The sequence below is a fragment of the Mya arenaria genome, chromosome 5, assembly GCF_026914265.1.
Source record: "Mya arenaria isolate MELC-2E11 chromosome 5, ASM2691426v1".
NCBI classification, from domain to species: domain Eukaryota; kingdom Metazoa; phylum Mollusca; class Bivalvia; order Myida; family Myidae; genus Mya; species Mya arenaria.
Window position 1 is genome coordinate 37,992,845 of NC_069126.1, and position 19,529 is coordinate 38,012,373.

Genomic DNA, 19,529 nt, shown 5'->3' on the forward strand with positions numbered 1-19,529 from the left:
CACATACAATTTAAGGCCACTAAGGTTGCGCCTCGGTTGCAAAATTGAGTGTTCAAATAAAGATTGCGCATACTTAAAATAAAAATGAAAGAAAAATATCTTAAGACATAAAATATTAATAAATAAAAGCATTACATGTTTATATGATTTTAATAAATATGTCATGCATTCATGACACTCTTTAACCGCAAACAAGGCTTAGTTCAAATAAAAAAAATGATTCAATGTGTTTTAGACAATTTTGTGATTGGCATATCTACAAGCAATGTCTTCATTTAAAAATTAATTGTATTGCTGTGTCTGTCATGGAGCAGACAACTGGCTGCAGTCAACAGTTTCAGGGTTTACTTTACGGTAAACTTACTTGCTGTATAGATACAAATAGATAGATAATAATGACGACCTAACATCATACTTCAAGTGCTATGGCGGAGAAGACTTAAGCTTAAGGTAATAAATCGTTTTCTTTTCAGTTTACCTAAAGCAAAGTAAAGAAATATATTGTTAGAATTAATAACTTTATCATATTTATAGTCTGTACACAATATGTTAAAGCTGTTTTAATAGGAATGTTAGAAATACCCACGTATTAATTTATACTGAAAGTTTAATGTAAATGCGTTTTATATGAACCCAGACATATAACCCCTTTATAAAATTAAGTTGAAAAAAGTTGAAACACGAGACTTTTCGGTCCGTTTACAGGGGCGGTTCCAGCAATTTACATTAGAGGGGGCGTTACTTAGGGGTGCAACCTTTTGACATACGCCCCTACCTCAGAACCGAAAGGATATGGCGTAAACTATTTGCATGGGGGTCTGAGGTTACTCCCTAAAGAAGTGTAATGATTTGTAGTCGCAAATGATGCGTTTTAAGCCTTGTATTTTCCTCCCATTTTGAAATTAAAGTAAACTAGGACTATTTTAGAGGGGGTGTGCGCCAGGTCCGCCTCCTCATAATCTGCTTGTAGTTTAAAATACCAAATCGGACACATTCTGTAGATATTCCAGCCCCTAATTTCGGAGATCTCTTTGATCCTTATTATTCATAAAGAATAATATTATGTGTAAAGAATAAATATGAAATTTGTTTTTTTAAATATATATAGGTCAACATGATGTATAGTGTACAAACTTGGCGTACTAGATTTAGCTTGACTATTTTAGTATTCGAAAAATAAGGAGGCCCTATTACTCGCCCATCAAGGGCATAATCGTCGGTGTCCAGTTGAAGTTTTAGGGCAAGTTGGCATTTTCACTTATAACTCCAATACCCTTCATTCAAATAATTAAATTCTTTACAGTTGTTCGGGACCAACACACAATGAGGTCACATAACTCCGTATTATCTTAAATACAAATTATGGCCTCTGATTGACTTAGTAGTTTAGGTTAATGTCTTAGGGTACATCGTGTTACGTGTTACGTTACTGTTTCACGGCAAGTTAGGATGTTTATTTTTACTCCGATACCCTTCATTCAATTGACTTTAAACTTCATACAATTATTGACGAACATCTTAAAACGGCCTACATCATTTTATCCTAAATACAAATTATGGCCCCTGCTTTCCTTAGGAACTAAGTTAAAGGGCACATTGGGTCCAGTTTAAGTTTAAGGTTAAGTCGGGATTTTCACTAATAACTACTATACCCTTCATTGAACTGACTTTATTCTTCGCACAGTTTGTAACGACCATCACACAGTAAGGTTATATAACTCAATATTATTCCTAAATACAAATTATGGCTCTTGATTGACATTTTTCCATAGCTTTCGACAGGCATTTATTTGCCAAAGCGAAACCTGCTTATAAGAATGAAGTACGCCCTTGTTGGAGTACATGAGGGGGCGTCAAAACTCAACTATAGTAACGAATTTATTTAGTTAGGTTTAACTGATTGCAACCAAACTTGGTATATAGAAGGCGTTTGTCTTTTCACGGGTTAGTGTTTGGGGCCCCTAGGATGAAGTTCACTGTTACTTAAATAGAAAAACAGTTGGCACTGAATAAATTTAGTAAGGGTTGACATTCATATTGTTTCCGAACATGGTATATATGAAGAACGTATGGAAGACTTCCATGGGATTGCGTTTATAGTCTCTAGGGACAAGATGAATGTCAATGCTACTAAAAATAAAACCTCCCAGCTGTAACTGAATCTTACAACAGAGACTGAAATTCTTCTGCCAATTATTGAAAACCTGGTTTTGTTGCTTGCGTCGTTTCTTTATTACTTTTTCATTTTTTATTGCTTAAGCAGCTTTTGATAAGCATATGTATATTACATATTAATGTATCTAAGACAAAGTGTTTACTTTACTTATTTTATGATCTTGCAGTGTCGGGGCATTTCGAGGGAATTTTTCACATTTATGTGACAATTCAGTTCATCCTGAATTACAATTCAAAATACAATTTTTTTGTTATTGCTTTAAACCTTAACGAAAATATTCTTAATTATTCTGATTGACATGATTTGATTGATGCAAGTACTATGAGCAATTGAAAAAAACTTGGAAAGATTTTCTGACATACATTTGTAAGTAATGCAATGAAAACTACATGGACAGGCCCAGTGGTCAAGGTCAAGGTCATGGTCAATGTCAAGGTCAGGTTAATTGCTTATTGCTAATTCCTAACGAACACTGAATGAGACAGTTACATTTTACACATCCCAAATAAGGGATGAATATGTGTTGAGACGAAAATTGCATCGCAATATTTTCACCGCGATACGAATTTTTAATAGCAAAAATAAACTTGTGAATAATATTCTAAAATTCATGCCTATTGTCTTACAATTTTGTTTTAGACAATGGATATTAATGATTGAATACTATTTATTTGTGTTCGACTAACTTTAAGTGTCTTTTTCAGCTCGACTGGCTTAAAGAAAATGAGAGCGATACTACACACCATTGGCGTTGGCGTCAAACCTTGGTTAAGGGTTCACATGTAAGCAAATTTTAGTCAGAATCTGATATTGAAATGAAACTTATAATTCAGCCGTACGCTTATACATTTCAGTTAAATTTTTGCTTGTTTGCACATTTAAGTTATCTAAGGCCACAACAAATTGATCATTTGTTCGTCGGATTTGCCGCACCTAAAATTAAACAAACGAAAACAAAAACAAAAAAAAACTTTGTTTTTGCGCCCGCACATTCTATTTGGCCGCGCATATCATTTTTTGTTTACTTGTGAATTTCCTCTATTGTTGTATATTTGTAGAGGGTTGCCAAAGGAAGCTTCCTGTAAAGTTTCATTGAATCTGGCCTGGTAGTTTCAGGGTAGATGCTTTTTAAAGCATAACAGGAACTCGTCATTTTGTCGTTGTTGCTGTTGTTGTTGTTGTTGTTGTCGTGACCCCTTGTATTTTTGTAGAGGGTTTACCAAGGAAGCTTCCTGTAAAGTTTTATTGAATTTGGACCGTTAGTTTTTTAGGAGATGTTTTTAAAGCAAAACAGGACGTCGGCCATTTTGTTGTTGTTGTTGTTGTTGTTGTTGTTGTTGATCAATCGTGACTCCTTGTTGTATTTTTGTTGAGGGTTGCCAAAGAAAGCTTCCTGTAAAGTTTCATTGAATTTGGCCTAGTAGTTTCAGAGGAGATGTTCTTTTAAGCAATAGTTGACAGACGGACGGACGTACGACAGACTTTATGCTCAGGTGAGCTAAATATACCAAAAATATCCATATTTCCTTATTATTTCTTTCATTTTTCTTTCAATTTTATATAATGTTAAAAAACGTTAATATGATAAAGCATAAAACTCTTCTACTTTCTAGAATGTCTTCACTAAATAATATATTATGAAGAATGGCATCTAATGAAAATAACTTGAGTATTTAATTACATCATTGAAAATCTTCTCTGAAACTGCAAATAACAGTCCTTTGATATAAAAGGATTTGATCAAATTAAAGAAGTATGTGTGCCTACCACGTAAATTAATTTGTACAAGTCTTATTTAACGACTTTGAGAAATTCAAAAGAACAATGACTTTATCTGATTTAACGCTTTAGCCCCCCCCCCCCTCACTCAACACACAGTTAACTAGATTTTTCAAATTTCCTTTGCAGCTTGCAAGCAGTTTTAGTCTACAGTTTAAGCTAACCCATTAAACAGTGACCCCTTGTGATGTGAGCCGATTTTTTCAATGCTTAGAACATGGTTGTCAACATTCCCCTTAATAAAGCCCTAGGCCATCAGTGATTTTAGCACTTTGATTTTTGAAGATATTTCCATGCTTTACATTCTTCGCGAGCAAACTTTCCTCGTGTCAGGACAAAATCAGGTCCGGGTAACCGCAAAACAGCCGATCTTTGTTGACAGTCTTTTTTGTCGGGAATATTTTGAGAGACGCACCGTTGTTATTTATTTCCGGTATTAATTTTAATTTTCAGGTTACTTTCAGTTTTCGTAAATGTAAAATACACGTTTTAAATGAAAATCAGTGTCATAGTCAATGGAGTATAGTCTTCAGTAAACAACAACAGTTTCACAGCGTCGAAGGCAATAATTTTTTATGTGTGTTTTAAGTAATTCATTGTTTTGTACTCAAAATTTAGTGTTAAATAATAACTAAATCAGATTTTGAGTGCAAAACTTATATTAAAATACACGGACACTCGACTTACAACAAATGAACATGTTTTCGTGAGTTATTTTTTAAATTCTAAAATGCATTTCTCAGTTTTCATTTACTCATAATTGTTATAAACAGATAAAAATAGTAGGACTTGTAAATGTTTTAGAAACAGTCTGTATCTATGCACCAGTCAACTGTAACCATGCCCCCCCTCCTCCCCCCTCAGGACCGGGGGTATACCTGAGATAGCCGGGAAAATGGGCCGTGTTTTTACCTTCCAGGTGGCCCCGCAGTGCCGGTGGATTTACCCGGGGTTGGCTGGACCAAAAGTCAAAGTCCCCGCTATTCCCCGGACCTTGGGGGCCGTAGTTACAATTGACTAGTGCATTACACATATATGTGTACAGTATAAAATAAACATCAGTAAATTCAGAAAATAAAACCTTTTATAAGTAAAATGACTGTTTTAATTTTCTCAATTCTTTGTTCTTATCCACTTGTTTTCTTTGATCGATTTTAAGTAAATGGCCTGTTATTAGAGGGCCTGATTCTTACGGGCATTGAAGCTATGGAGGGTGTCATCATACTTTTTTCAAGACACAAACCTATAAACCATAGGTTCGTGGTAAAGGCGAGGTCTTGAAAGGGAAACATCTTTTTTCCACCACCTGCTCTAATATAATGACCGGTGCCACATTTGCAGATTTGTTTAATACTGCTTCAATTACGTTGTCCCGCAATTTAATCCGCAGTGTCTTTTTTTTTAGATATGTTTTCTGTGTTTTTTACATTTTCGATCTTCTGCAATGTCAAAGTCACTACAATTTTATCATTTGCTTCAAGAGGTTCAAATATAGACCTGACCCAATAGTTCAAATCATTAATTACTCTTACTAGTCTAAAATGTTTTTGTTTTTTTGTGATAGTAAGTTACGGAATGAATACAATGCTGGTAGTTTTCTATTTGGTCTTCGAATAATTGCACGTTACTATGAGGAGTGTTGTCTTTACAATATATCCATGCTTAAATTGAAGTTAATAGTAAAGCACTGGATCTAATTGCCATTTGTTAAATATTGAGACAGATTTCCATGTGATACAATTAAAAAAAAATTCCTTTATATTTAAACTAAGAATCTATGTTCGCAATTAAAAAACATTTCTTGACATATTGCATGATAAATTTGGTAAGAAATAAACTTTTTTTTTAATTTTTCGCCTTGCGTTCGCCTCTGAATTGCTTTAAATTTTAAAAAAAAAGTATTCTTTTTTTCGCTCGCTCGCTCCTACTTTTTTTTGGCAAAATCCGTAGAACAAATGATCAATTTGTTGTGGCCTAAGCAACAATTCGATGCATTGCATTGAATCTTTACACGATGGTTCTCAAACATCCATCCTACCTAAAGATGCACTCTTACTCCCAGATAAGATTTACCACAATCACTTATTTCGTTTTAATATTCCAAAAAGGATGAATAATTGTCGAAAAGAATGCTTCAGATAAAGGATACCGAGTTTAATTTGAAAGAAATGAGCATAAAACGCAGTATTTCTACCATGTGAGACTATAGTAGAACAAAGTAAATCTTTTAGCATTCACCAATCATTTAATATTTGTGCGTTTTCAGCTATTAAATGCACGGTTTCAATCTTGTTATCTGAGTCATTAATATTTTCCATAAATGCATTATTAAGTAAATAGTTAAAGGTGTATCAGTCAAAATGTAAGTTTGTTATACATGTGTATGTATTCATTTCGAGCAACAGAGTATTACTTTAACTTATCAAATAAGATATATTTTTTTGGCAAATTATGGCCAATCATTGCCAAATTTGGAGCTTATCTGGGTAACGGCGGTTTTATCGATTTCTCCTCCCAGTGCAATAGAAGTGTTAAGTGACGCTATTTTAGGACTTATTTATCTCTCGGACGCATGGCAAGAGAAAGGCAGATAAGAATAAAAAATACAAAATCGATATAACTATAAGCAGTGGCGGCTCCAGGACTTTCTATATGGGGGGGGGCACAACTAATTATAAACATATCAAACATTTTTTGAATGCATTGTTTAAATCATATAATGACATTGAATTAACATTTGTCTTCATTGTCAATGATGTTTGGCAGATCAATTGGATTAAACAGATAGCATTTGCTGATCTTAGATAAACCTTTCAAAAAATAACAAAGATATCAAGCTGGTTTGGGGAATCGAACTAGTGTCGACGGATCAACAGGTTATGTCGTTAACCACTCGTCCAGCTGACACACACACATATATGCCGTAGAATAAATGCTATATATAAACCTACAGTATATTGATTGCACTTAACAATACTGTTGGTACCTCGGATGTCATTGTTATTTAAGTTAACTGAAGTAAAAACACATTCCAAGGGTTTTAAATAATTTATTATGTATTAATTTACAAAGGCTCTAACATAATTCCGAGAACTAGACGATAATAAAGACCGAAATGGAAAGTTTCAAGGCGGCAACTTTTTGAATTAAAACTTGTTAAATGCACGTCATAAACACACATCTCTTGTTGACACACAATGCCATTATTAAAAGCAATGACGAACATGTGCACATGTTAACAGTTTAAAACAACTTATATTTCTGGTATATGATTTATTCTGTTCGGGCCCCGATGTCATTTTCAAGAGACTTTGTACTTTTCGTATACTATATTATACTCGATAATCAGGTTCAATCGTTTATTTGCTCAAATGCTTATATAAAATTTAAATTGTATTTAAACAACTTATTTGTACAGTTAAATCAATAAAGATGTGCAAAAAAACAACATTATTGCCGGCCCGGGGGGCATGGGCCCTCTGTGCCCCCGGTAGATCCGCCACTGATAGGCACTATCGCTTTACCGGATTTCTCCGAACTTGGCAATGTTTATATTCGACTGGATGTTATGGTTATTATATGTAAGCACATATATTAAGTCATTGTCTCAGCAAATACTTCATACATGTATTACAATTACACTTAAGATATGTTTTACCAATCATGCAGCCTACATATTTTATCAAGATGAATATCTTTATTTGACATATTTAAGGATTAAAATCGACATGTTGCATTTAATCGGGGTATGGTATGCAATTGGGGTGTTCAAAATGGGTGGAGTCTGAAACATCGAAAGGTTTTTTTTCCACATTTCAAAACACATCGGTGAATCTGGTTGACAAAAAGTATTAAAATGCATTAACATTACATTCTTTAAATAAAACAAGATGCTTAAGTAGATTTATAAGTATCTATCATGTGTTTCCGGTACAGATGGAAAAATCCGACCCGAGGGCACGCGCGTAAGCGGCTAACGAGGCTTGCCGAATTACGGATCACGCAGCGTGCCCGAGGGTCGGATTTTTCTATCCGCACCGGAAACACATGATAGATACCTATAATCAACTATATGGATATCTAATGTTTTCATGCATATCTTAAAATATCAACTTGTGGAGAAATTGACGTATAACACGCAAGTTTGTACATTTCACCAAAATGCACGTGCGACGTTGTTTGCTGACTTGATGAAGCGCATTTTTTACGATTATTGATTTTCAATTATAAAAGTCCTGCATACTTAAATATTTGATTCAATTGGCATAATATACTTTCCATGAACCATACTATAAAAATTGCGTTGTTACGCGTGACTCATCTTACATTTGGGGTGTAAGACGGTTTTTTCCAGCACTGGTCACATGACTGGAAAACCACGTCCGGCATTCGGAACGCCTCGGCCATTTGTATCGAAAACAACCTCGGATGTATTTGGACGGTTTACCTTCTCAGAAATCGATATGTTTAAGTCCGCTGCAAGTATATCGCGTAGTAATTTAATTTAGCAGTTAAACTTAAAGACTTAATTCGCGGTAATCTTAAGTATGTTTGCAACAATACACTTCACTAGCAATCAATTTCAACTTAGATCAATAAATAAATACAAGCTAAAACACTTCATTTAATTAATGATGTAATTTAAAAAAAAAATACGAACTACTTCAACTAATTTACGGCATATATTCGAGGTTATTTTCGATAAAATGGCCGAGGAGTTCCGAATGACGTCCGGTATGCAAGAAAAAAAAGATCCATTTTGTTCACAGCCCTTTTCACCTTTACTTTTACCTATTCTTGATGTTTTGAGTAATGTGTTACATTTAAGAGTAACACGAATAAATGAATATTCTAATTGTGTTTATTTGTTAACAGAACTCAGGCGAAAAATTTGTGACAATATATCTGTTAAGTAAATTTACTTCATGAACATATTTCATTATTTCGCTTCAACAAAACACACTCTATTTTTTATTTTATCTTGTAACCTTCAGGTAATTCCAGCGATTCCTGCAACATCAGACCGGGTGGAGTCAGATTGACTTCACTAACGTGTCAGCACGGGGTTTAGATCAAAATGGCTTCGTACAAAGACATTCTAAAGGAAAAGGATAACCAGAACTGGCTGAAAGGATCCCTCGCCCTCAGGATCACCAAGGCTGGCCTACGAGGCCTTGTTGAAGGGGAATCGCATCGCGTTCAGCAAAATATCCACTCTTCAGTCCTCCATGCCAGGCACCTCGCTGCTGGAACAACATGCAGCCTTTGTCTGACAGAACATGTCTTGCCTTGTCCAAGAAGAGGACTCTGCTCACATCCGCGCAACTGCAAGTACCACAACACTCCATTTAAGATACACCGACCTTGCCCCTCACAGATATGTGATGACTTTCGGGATGAAATATGCGCTGTTCACAGATATAGTGGACCGTCCTGGAAGAATACCAAAGCCAACCAATGGTGTACGAACCATTGGCAAGTAGCCAAATGTTTTATGCCACCTGACGGCTATCACGATGTGACGTCGTACGACGAGACAGACTTCAATGGTATCATTAGCGTTATGATCAACTGTACGGAGTTCCAAAGGCGTATGTCGTTTCCTATTGGCAACCAACCTAACGCCTTAACTGAGGTAATACATACACACGATATTTCTGTCAGTGAATTAAAATAAGCATATTCTATAAGAATTTTGGCTAAAGGAAATCTGGCCTTTGACTGTAATTTGCATTATATAAGATGCACTAGTACAAGTACGAATATTATTTTACGATGTTTTTGTTTGATACAGATATGGTTTGTGTGTTAACGTTTAAAGAATATATACATGAAGAAAGCACTTTATCAAACACAAACTACATAATATTACCTATGACTGTGGGCTGTGACCCCTTTTAGCCAATGGCAACATATAATAGTTTTACACAACCATCTTGAATATTCGGTATTTATTACATATTATAATTACTATTTTTTAACATAATTTTTCCATTTTAGGCACGTGTAGTAGGCCGCAATATTCGCCATTCCCCGGATCTGAAGTTGACAGACACAGACCTAGCTGACTACTTCGCCACTCTGAATACGCTTCTGACAGACTCTACATTTCTTGCCAGTGACATGGATGCCCAGCAAGCTGTTCTTAAACTGCAACAGGTTAATGTTTGTGTTTATTTGACACACAGAGCTCAAAAAGGTTTTTGAAAAAGTTAAAATGCTCTTTATTAAATTGTTTTTCTGTCCGAAAAGCAAATATACATGATATATTAAAATACATTATTCTTTAAAAATTTATGTCATTACTTAACCTTCTATTTAATAGTTCTATATAACACCTTGTTAAGGAAGCATATATTGACGCATTGTTATAGAGTATAGTTTTAAATAGGGTATTTAGCTGTAATGTTACTTTTTAAATACATAAAATTTAAAGACCAACACTCTGGTTTACAGCTTGAAAAAGGCACCCTTCCAATAACGACTGAAGAAGTTCGTGAACTACTAGAAGAAGCTAGAGCGACGGTAGAAACTGGCATAGAATCTGGCAAACGTCAGTTAGTGGAGACTACGGAAACAGGAAAGAAAGATATAGAAGGCGTTGTGTCACAGGGGAAGCTTGAATTCGAAGATGCAATTAAAACAGGAAAACGCAATCTAGAAGGCGTTGTGACGCAGGGGAAGCTTCATTTAGAAGATGCAATGACAACTGCTAGGGTAGTAACGGAGAGAGGGAAACTCGAGATTGAAGACGCAGTGGCAAAGAGTAGAGACACTGTTCAAGTTGGTAAACGGGAGTTAGAAGAGGCCTTGCAGAAGATGAAAGCTCTTTCTACCCTGTCAGAGGCGGAACAAAGAGAAGGTAATTGTCTGATACTTAAGAAAAAATTAAAACCGAACAAGCATGAGTAATACATGTACTTCAATAATGTTATACAGATTGACATTTACTTGATCTGTATTTAAGGACCGATTGCTTAAAATCTGCAGTTAAGCATTTCCGGTTGGCTCGAACTCTCCGAGTCTCGAGGTATTTAAGCCGATCCATGTGAGTTCGAACCAACGGGTTTCGACTATATTTCGATAAGTTTTTTTATAGTCGAAACCCGTTGGCTCGAAATCACATGGATCGGCTTAAATACCTCGAGACTCGGAGAGTTCGAGATAAAGAAAGCGTTGTTATAAAATCCAAAAAGAGAATACGCAGCCATAAATAGAGATATTGATAGTTCATTAGGTTATGCTTAAGGTCTCAAAATACAATCAAAATTAAAACAATTGCTGTTAGTCAGACCGTTTTCCACTTGAACATCCCATTTTTTCAAGGTAAATGTTTCGAATGGATTCCGCATCAGTGTTGGATGTAACTCATAATTGTCAAATGTTGACGAAACGAATCCGTCATGCATCATCACAGTGAATAATAGACGACGAATAAGTTGTTTTCAATACAATAAATTAAACTGATACAATACAACTCATTAAGCTGACACTTACATGGGAATGTAGCGATGTATGGGATATTTTGTTTCTCAGTGACAGTTCAAGATGCGCTTGATTTATATGGACAAAATTGTATGGAAAAAAATCAGAAATTCAAATCATTATGAATCAGTTGTAACATAAAACTTATTTCGTCTCAATACTGCAGAAATCCGACGTTTAACTGATTTGTTTGCAGTGTACTTGTCCTTTGTCTATTTTCATTATCAGTCATAGCATATAAAATGACGTTTAAGGAAGAACTAAGTTGATGTTTACAAAGCAGGTTTAATTGAATTTTTTATTATGGACATTTCTAGTGTTCTACGATTGTTAACAATATGTTAATTGTCATGTAAGATTGTACACTGCAGCACATTAACATATGTTTTTAGCTCACCAGAGCATGAAGTGCTCAAGGTGAGCGTTTGTGATCGGTCTTTGTCCGGCGCCCGTCCGTCAGTCAGTCCGTTTGTCCGTCCGTCCGTCAGTTTGTCCATCCGCCCGTCAACAATTGTTTAAAAAACCTCTCCTCTGAAACTACTTGACCATACTCAATGAAACTTCACAGGAAGCTTCCTTGGGGGACCCTCTACATAAATACAACAAGCGGTCACGATTGATCAACAGCAACAACAACAAAATGGCCGACATCCTGTTTTGCTTTAAAAAGCATCTCCTGTGAAACTACCAGTCCAAATTCAATCACATTTTACAGGAAGCTTCCTAGGGTGACCTTCTACAAAAGTACAACAAGGGGTCACGATTGATCAACAACAACAACAACAACATCAACAAAATGGCAAACTTCCTGTTTTGCTTTAAAAAAACATCTCCTCTAAAACTACCAGTCCAAATTCAATGACATTTTACAGCAAGCTTCCTAGGGTGACCCTCTACAAAAGTACAACAAGGGGTCACGATTGATCAACAACAACAACAACAACATCAACAAAATGGCAAACTTCCTGTTTTGCTTTAAAAAAAAACATCTCCTCTAAAACTACCAGTCCAAATTCAATTAAACTTTACGGAAATCTTCCTTGGGTGACCCTCTACAAATATACAAAAAGGGTTCACGATTGATCAACAACAACAACAAAATGGCCGACTTCCTGTTTTGCTTTAAACACATCTCCTCAGTAACAACCACTCCAAATTCAATGAACCTTTACAGAAAGCTTCTTTGGGTGATTACTTACAAAAATACAACAAGTTGTCAAGATTGATCAACAACAACAACAACAACAACAAAATGGCCAACTTTTTGTTTTGCTTTAAAAAACATCTCCTCTAAAACTACTAGTCCAAATTCAATGAAGCTTTACAGGAAGCTTCCTTTGGTAACCTTTTACAATAAAACAACAAAGGGTCGCGATTTATCAACAATAACAACAATCTGGCCAACTTCCTGTTTTATCTTTTAAAAACATCTTCTCTGAAACTTGAAGGCCAAATTCACTGAAACTTTACAGTAAGCTTCATTGCATGACCGTCTACAAAAATACAACAAGTCATTGAGATTGATCAGCAACAACAACAACAAAATGGCCGACATACTGTTTTGCTTTAAAAAAATCTCTGAAACTACCAGGCCAAATTCAATGAAAATTTACATGTAGCTTCATTGCATGACCTTTTAAAGTATAAAACAAGGCATCTTCATCAGTAAAGATATGTTTAAACTGCAACATTTTTATTAATGCTTTATTACAGAGTTATGGCACTTTGCTTAGGTGAGCGTTTTATAGCCATCATGGCCCTCTTGTTCTTTTTAATTAAAAAAAAGACAATCCGAAAATGAAAGAAGACCTCAACCGCAAAGTCATTTAACTGCCATTTCCTGTAGTGGTGGCGTTTGGGGGTCTTAATCACGCTCAGTGATAGCTCTGGTTTTGCCAGGTTAATTTCGGTTAAATACAGAAAATGTGGTAAATATATACAACTGTAGTGGTTTGTATCATTTATCAACATTTACTACCAGTGCAACGTTAATATGTAGCGAGAATATACATGCTATTTGTTATATATATACTTATGCTATTTACAGATCTACGTCAACGGCTAGTCAAGTATTACCAGAAGCAGCTCAACAGCGCGCCCATATCGCCCCTGCTGTCGGACAAGGACGAGAGACTGGACAAGTTTTACGTTCCACCGAAGATCGAGGAGAAAGATCACAGAAGACTTGGAGACGATCAACAACAAAACGGTTCTCCTATTTCCTCTTACAAACAGATTTTCTGTAAAGAAAAGGGTTTGGCCAACACCGTTTTCGTAGTTGGTGAGGCGGGTATGGGGAAATCCTCATTTTCCGCTATGTGCACCATAAAGTGGGCAGCACAGTTCTCCGTGTCGTGTAGAGACGCTGGAGGAAGGGGTTTAGATCAAGATATAGAAGAGAAGACTTCTCTTAAACTGCCGCTATTGAACAAAAAATGTTTAAATCAGGGAATAGCGACGAAATTTATTATATTTAAATCTGTCGTAATAAGAGAATATAATGTTGCAAGAGAATTTCAAGAATTATACGATTCATTGTCTGATGATGGTCGATCGTTTGTACTTTCTCATGGGGAGGAATTTTGTGAATTATTGTCACAACCCAAGTATGATCTTTTTCAAGATGAGGACACTCTTAGAGACATCGAGTTTATGTTTCACATTAAATTGCGGGACTGCTGTGAATCCTGCGAACTGTCCGACATGATTCGAGATCAGCTGATCAACATTATTTATCGTTCAGATGAGATGGCCGCTGGCTACTCCACTATGATAAGTGTGTTGTCAAACCGAAAGTGCGTCGTCATAGCAGATGGGCTGGATGAATGGACGCATCCTACTGAAACAAAGTGTTCATGTTCGTTAGAAGACAAAGTTATCCCGCATTTATCGCAAACATTAGATGCAACTGTGTTGATTACATCGAGACCCTGGCGATTGTCCCAAAACCGCGTTAAAGACACCAAAATAGGCGCATACCTAGAAATAAAGGGAGTAGCTAGCACACCGCTATTAGTTCAGAAAACGCTGGTTTGCCTTAATGGAAAAGAAGCAGACAAGAGATTATGTCATGATTTTATCCGATTTGTTGCCAGAAGAAGACTGGTGCGTCTACTCTCAGTTCCTATCATTGTATTGTTGCTAGTTTGTCTGTGGTTCGAGGGAGTACATGAATCATTTTCTTTTTGTGACATATACGCATACATGATGGACATGATGTTTGGGAGAAAATCGCTTCCTGTGCTTAGTGTTTCGCCCGAATGCACACCGTTGCTAAAATGTTTTAAGCAAACTAAACATGTACAAAACTACTACAATATTGTATTGAAGCTGGCACAGCTTGCGTTCGAGAAATTGTTTTCGAGGGATCGAAAGTCATCCCTTGTGTTTCAAAATGTTGACTGTTTGACACAAGAGGAGCTCCTGTTCGTTCTGAAATCGGGTATCATGCGAGAAACAAAGTCGCAATCTTTAATTAGAAAATCATCGAGTTTCTCTTTTATCCACAAAACTGTACAGGAATTCCTTGCTGCAGTGCACAGTTATCATGCAGCAGTTCATGAAGATGTTCAGGAGTTTTTACCTATCGTTTACCCATCAAAGGACAGTTCAATGGCTGATGTATCGCATGTGTTTTTGTTCATGTGCGGTATAAACAGAGAAGTTGCACAATATATGTCTGCAATGATGTCAAATGCTGTAAGTGAAAAATGTGTCACATGGATGTACGACGATTGGGCTAAGACAGTACAACAAGCACTTTGTGCTGGTCATAGAGAGGCATTGGCCAACAATGTACAGAATATTCAACTGGAACTAATGTGCCTTTATATTGATCCTGATACTAGAGATTTTTCAACCTTAAAGACCTTGATATCGATGAACAAGTCTCAGCTACGTCATATAACTATCTGTGGACATGAGGAAGAGTTCAGCGAGGAGGAGCTCCAAGCGTTGTTTAACAGCTCAAAGCACACTCTCACCCTTGTGGAAATACGTCGCCGTGCTGGACAGTATGACCTTTCTGCGTGCTGCCGTCTACAATATTTGACAATATCCGGGCCATCCAATATCACGATTAATACGAATAGTTTAGTTGAGTTGGAGTTATCTGATGTTTCGGAAAAGGTTGAAAGTAGTATTGTACAGTCATTAGAACACAACTGTGAGCAATTAATGGAGTTCAACATTGGGCATATTAAGAACATTAGCTTATTTGTAAGACACTTCCACAGCTGAATCATTTAAAACATATAGAGATCTGGGGTACAACCCTCGGTGATCACCCACTGCTCCTCCCACCCTCTGTCAATGATGTTACCCTGGTCCGGGTGACGATGTCCGCGCGGTGCTTGAGGGAGCTGCTGGAGAGGGTGGAGAAATACTCTCACACTGTGTATTGCCATATATGGAGTTGCACTGTGAAACCGATCAAGGACTATAAAGACATTAAACGGTACACTCAATCGAGTAAAAACATTACGTTTTGTCGATGCTGAATTATTTGTATTTGGTAATAGACATTGATTCTAAAGAAATGGGATAATTGTTTAGTCAAGTGAGATAACAAATTCATGCCGCATCCACAAGTGAAAATATGATCATTGTATAGTATGCTTAACATTTTGTGTTAGTTGGTATTTTACGGCATATGTGCACTGAAGTCTTGATGACTTCAAACCATAACGGAAATGACGTCATTGACAAGCTTTGTGCGCCCGTTGGTTGGACTAACCCTGCAGTACGGTCAAAGGAATCCATTGTATAATACTGTGTAACGCTGTTAAACTATGAATAATTTCATAAAGAATGAAATATTCAACCTGATGAGCAAAGTATTCAGTGTTTTACATAATGTCAACTAAAGACCGTTTTAAGGGTTTTTCTCCCTATAATTTAAAGACGCACAATCTAGGTTGATGCAATTTATTGTTAACTTAAATGCATTAAAGTGTTTAACTCATTTGACTTAAATGACCAAGACAGTTTAAAGCCTTTATGATTTAGATACAGCTAACATATTAGCAACATGTAGGCGTTTTCGTATCTGGGAATTTGTGGCCACGTAGCCATTATTTTTTGTATTAATAATGGATTTATTTACTTTTTTTAGGGGGGGGGGTAAGAGAAGTCATATTTGATTTACGTACATTTCGATAAGTTAGCATAACTAAAAGATACTGGGACTGGTACTGTGTACATTCAGGATATGTGTGGTAACATTTAGATAAATTATTGAATATTTCTATAATTTCTAAAGCAGTGAAAACATCTTGTAGTTCTAATATGAAAAAAACAATCTTTCTTATTTTATTATATATATGTGTGGTAACATTTAGATAAATTAATGAATATCACTATTATATAATCAATTGAAAACATTGAAAATTTACTTCAGCTGCTTCTGTAATAGGGGCCCAGTTGTACTAACATTCCTCTCAATATAGTACAGTTGATTTATTCAAACCATTGTATTCTTGCTGATTGTTGTGTATACACTAATGTGAATTTTGTTTGAATATATTAATATAATTATGCTCTGTTTTTATAATAAATACCATAACACTTGTTATAAATAGTACGAATGTCTTTTCTTATATATGCTCCTGGGCTGGTGTTTAAAAACATCCTATTTGATAATATGATATAATAGTTAACTTGACCATGGACATTTTAAGAAATCGACTAAGTTAAGAAATGACTAAAGATGTACTGGTATATGAATACCACTGGCTCAGTTTGTTTTACCATTCCCCTTATAAACTGGAATAACATATAATTTCCCTTATTCATCCAAAGCGTGTGTCACACTTATATATTGGGAATCGAAACCTCAACCTCTGGGATGAGAAGCGGACACCTGACCACTTGACCACTCTCACCCTCCTCAAAATGTATTACATTGGTGATCGAGCACACAACCTCTATGGTGAGAGGCGGACACCTTTACCACTAGACTACTCTCACTCTTCTCAAAATGTATCACATTGGGGATCGAACCCAAAACCTCTATGATCAGAAGCGGACACATCAGAATAAGATAATTAGGATAGCAGATTCTTCTCTGGTCGGGTGGTACACCATATAAGAATATGAGCAGAATGAGAAAGCGATCTACGCTTAGGATGGCAAGCGCATCCGCCCAGATGACCGCGCCAAGGTTCGCCTTGAAAAGTCGATATTCAGAGACGCCTCCCAACACCATTCAGACAGCCAGCTAGCAATTACAATGCTGAGGTATGCACTGTCAATTTTAAAATAGTTTGAGATAGTTTCTGGTTTCTTGAGTCAATGACATGATTATTGATAACATATGATCACAAGGATTATTTTTTCGCAAGTTATAACGTTTCATGGCCGTAGAGATAGAAAGATATCTATCGATTGCACAAAACATTGATTTCAGTTGACAGGAAAAACCTATTTTGAGACAATCCCTTAGATTCGGTTTGAACCGGATTATAGACATGAGCGTGGGAAAATGGTCGAATCCATTAATGTTACAGGGGGACAGGATTTGGCAAGAGATATATCATTCGTTAACAATTGATAATTATACTCATATATTTGATCTCTGTTTCTAAATTTGCTGATTAATTGCTTGATTAGTTTTTAGAACGTTTATTTGTACGCAATTGTCGTAATTTTACAGTGAAAGTGTAATCAAGTTACCTAGGCAAAAAGTAGTTGTCTATTTTGATAGATTGCTAAATGTAATTTATTTACGATGTTACAGACATATTTGAAACTTAAACCTGGAATGACAGTGAGTGAAAAATCAAATGTTTTTGAACTAGGGATGTTCTTCGGAGTTGTTGAGGCTTGTATTTGATGGACGAGAGTGTTCGATTACTAAGGCAGGGGCGTAGCTAGCCCTCTATTCATGTGGATTGTTTATTGTGCTAGGGGGATCGGTGGCAGGCCCCCTAGGAAAGTTTGAAAATATGGTGCTTTCTGATGCATTCTGGGCGTTCTGAGGTGCTTTATTTAGGACTTACCATCAGGGGCGTAGCTAACCCTCTTATCACGTGGATTCATAATTGTGGTTAGGGGTTCGGGGGCACCCCCGCCAATGATTTTTTAAAACAATTATGCAGTCTGGGCGTTCTATGATGCTTTATTTAGTACTGGAAAAAAAGGGCAGTTTTAGGATTATGTATATACAAATAAACCCAAATAAACTTGGCAGATGGCTTTTTTCCCCGTCAGAATCATCTGGATTCAGCCGCGCACTCGCGTATAGGCAGCTACGCGCCTGTCAGATAGATAGATAAAAAAAATTCTCCTTTGAAGAAGGAATGGAACATAGCATTACATACATATACCGTGATAAACACAATTATAGGTGAGATCGAATATGTTCATATATTCATGGAACATGGTTGTATGACCTAAGTACATGTGATAAGACAATACAAATGGAACTTTAATGTCTTATGTAAATATATCTATAAATAAATACATTCATGTATGATAAATGCCTCCCTCTTAAGTGAGGAACATTGTATTACTCCTCTCTTATGCACAGAAACGTACAGAAACGTCACCATGTGCCCTAAAGGATGGGATGGCGGCCTGAAAATTGACAAGCCCTTCTTTAAACATGTTCATGCCCCTCCCCCCAATCTCAAATTTAAATCGGACCCCTTTCTATATGAAAGTTTCTTTTATTGGACGCATTAGAGACCATACATCCGCGTTAAACCTCTCTATTGAAGATATCAATGTGTACAAAAAAGCCTTATTTTATTTTTTATTTATAGCTACGTGGCCACAAATCTTTATGAAGCTTGATCAGAGTGTATTCCTTGATAAAATCATGGACTCGTTTAAAACTCTGTCAAATGATTTCAGAATCCTTGTCAATATGTCAAATCAAGTCCGGAACCAAATATTGGTATTGATTGGTCATACTTTGTTTTAACTGTTCCCCTTGATGTAATCTTGGTAGACTGTAAATAGGGGTCACATGGCGTAAAGAACTATGTTATTAGGTCAAATCTTAGAGAAATCTTGGAAACAAACAGAGGCAATATATCCTCTCCAATATTCATGAAACTTTATCAGAATATTTGACTCAATAACATCT

At 36.1% G+C, this 19,529-nt stretch overlaps 1 protein-coding gene across 3 annotated transcripts; it reads left to right on the forward strand.

The window, feature by feature from the left end:
• Positions 1-396: 396 nt before the first annotated feature.
• On the forward strand, positions 397-16,983 carry LOC128233966 (uncharacterized). 3 transcript variants are annotated; one of them, XM_052947868.1, is made up of 6 exons: positions 397-450; positions 2,881-2,958; positions 8,950-9,590; positions 9,956-10,114; positions 10,412-10,817; positions 13,488-16,983. In XM_052947868.1, exons 3-6 carry the CDS (start codon positions 9,033-9,035, stop codon positions 15,677-15,679), a joined length of 3,315 nt encoding a protein of 1,104 aa, XP_052803828.1. In that variant the 5' UTR covers positions 397-450; positions 2,881-2,958; positions 8,950-9,032; the 3' UTR covers positions 15,680-16,983. The 3 variants fall into 3 exon arrangements, with proteins under 3 accessions (XP_052803828.1, XP_052803829.1, XP_052803830.1); XM_052947869.1 differs by lacking the exons at positions 397-450; positions 2,881-2,958 and adding an exon at positions 4,298-4,388; XM_052947870.1 differs by lacking the exons at positions 397-450; positions 2,881-2,958 and adding an exon at positions 4,532-4,661.
• Positions 16,984-19,529: the final 2,546 nt, after the last annotated feature.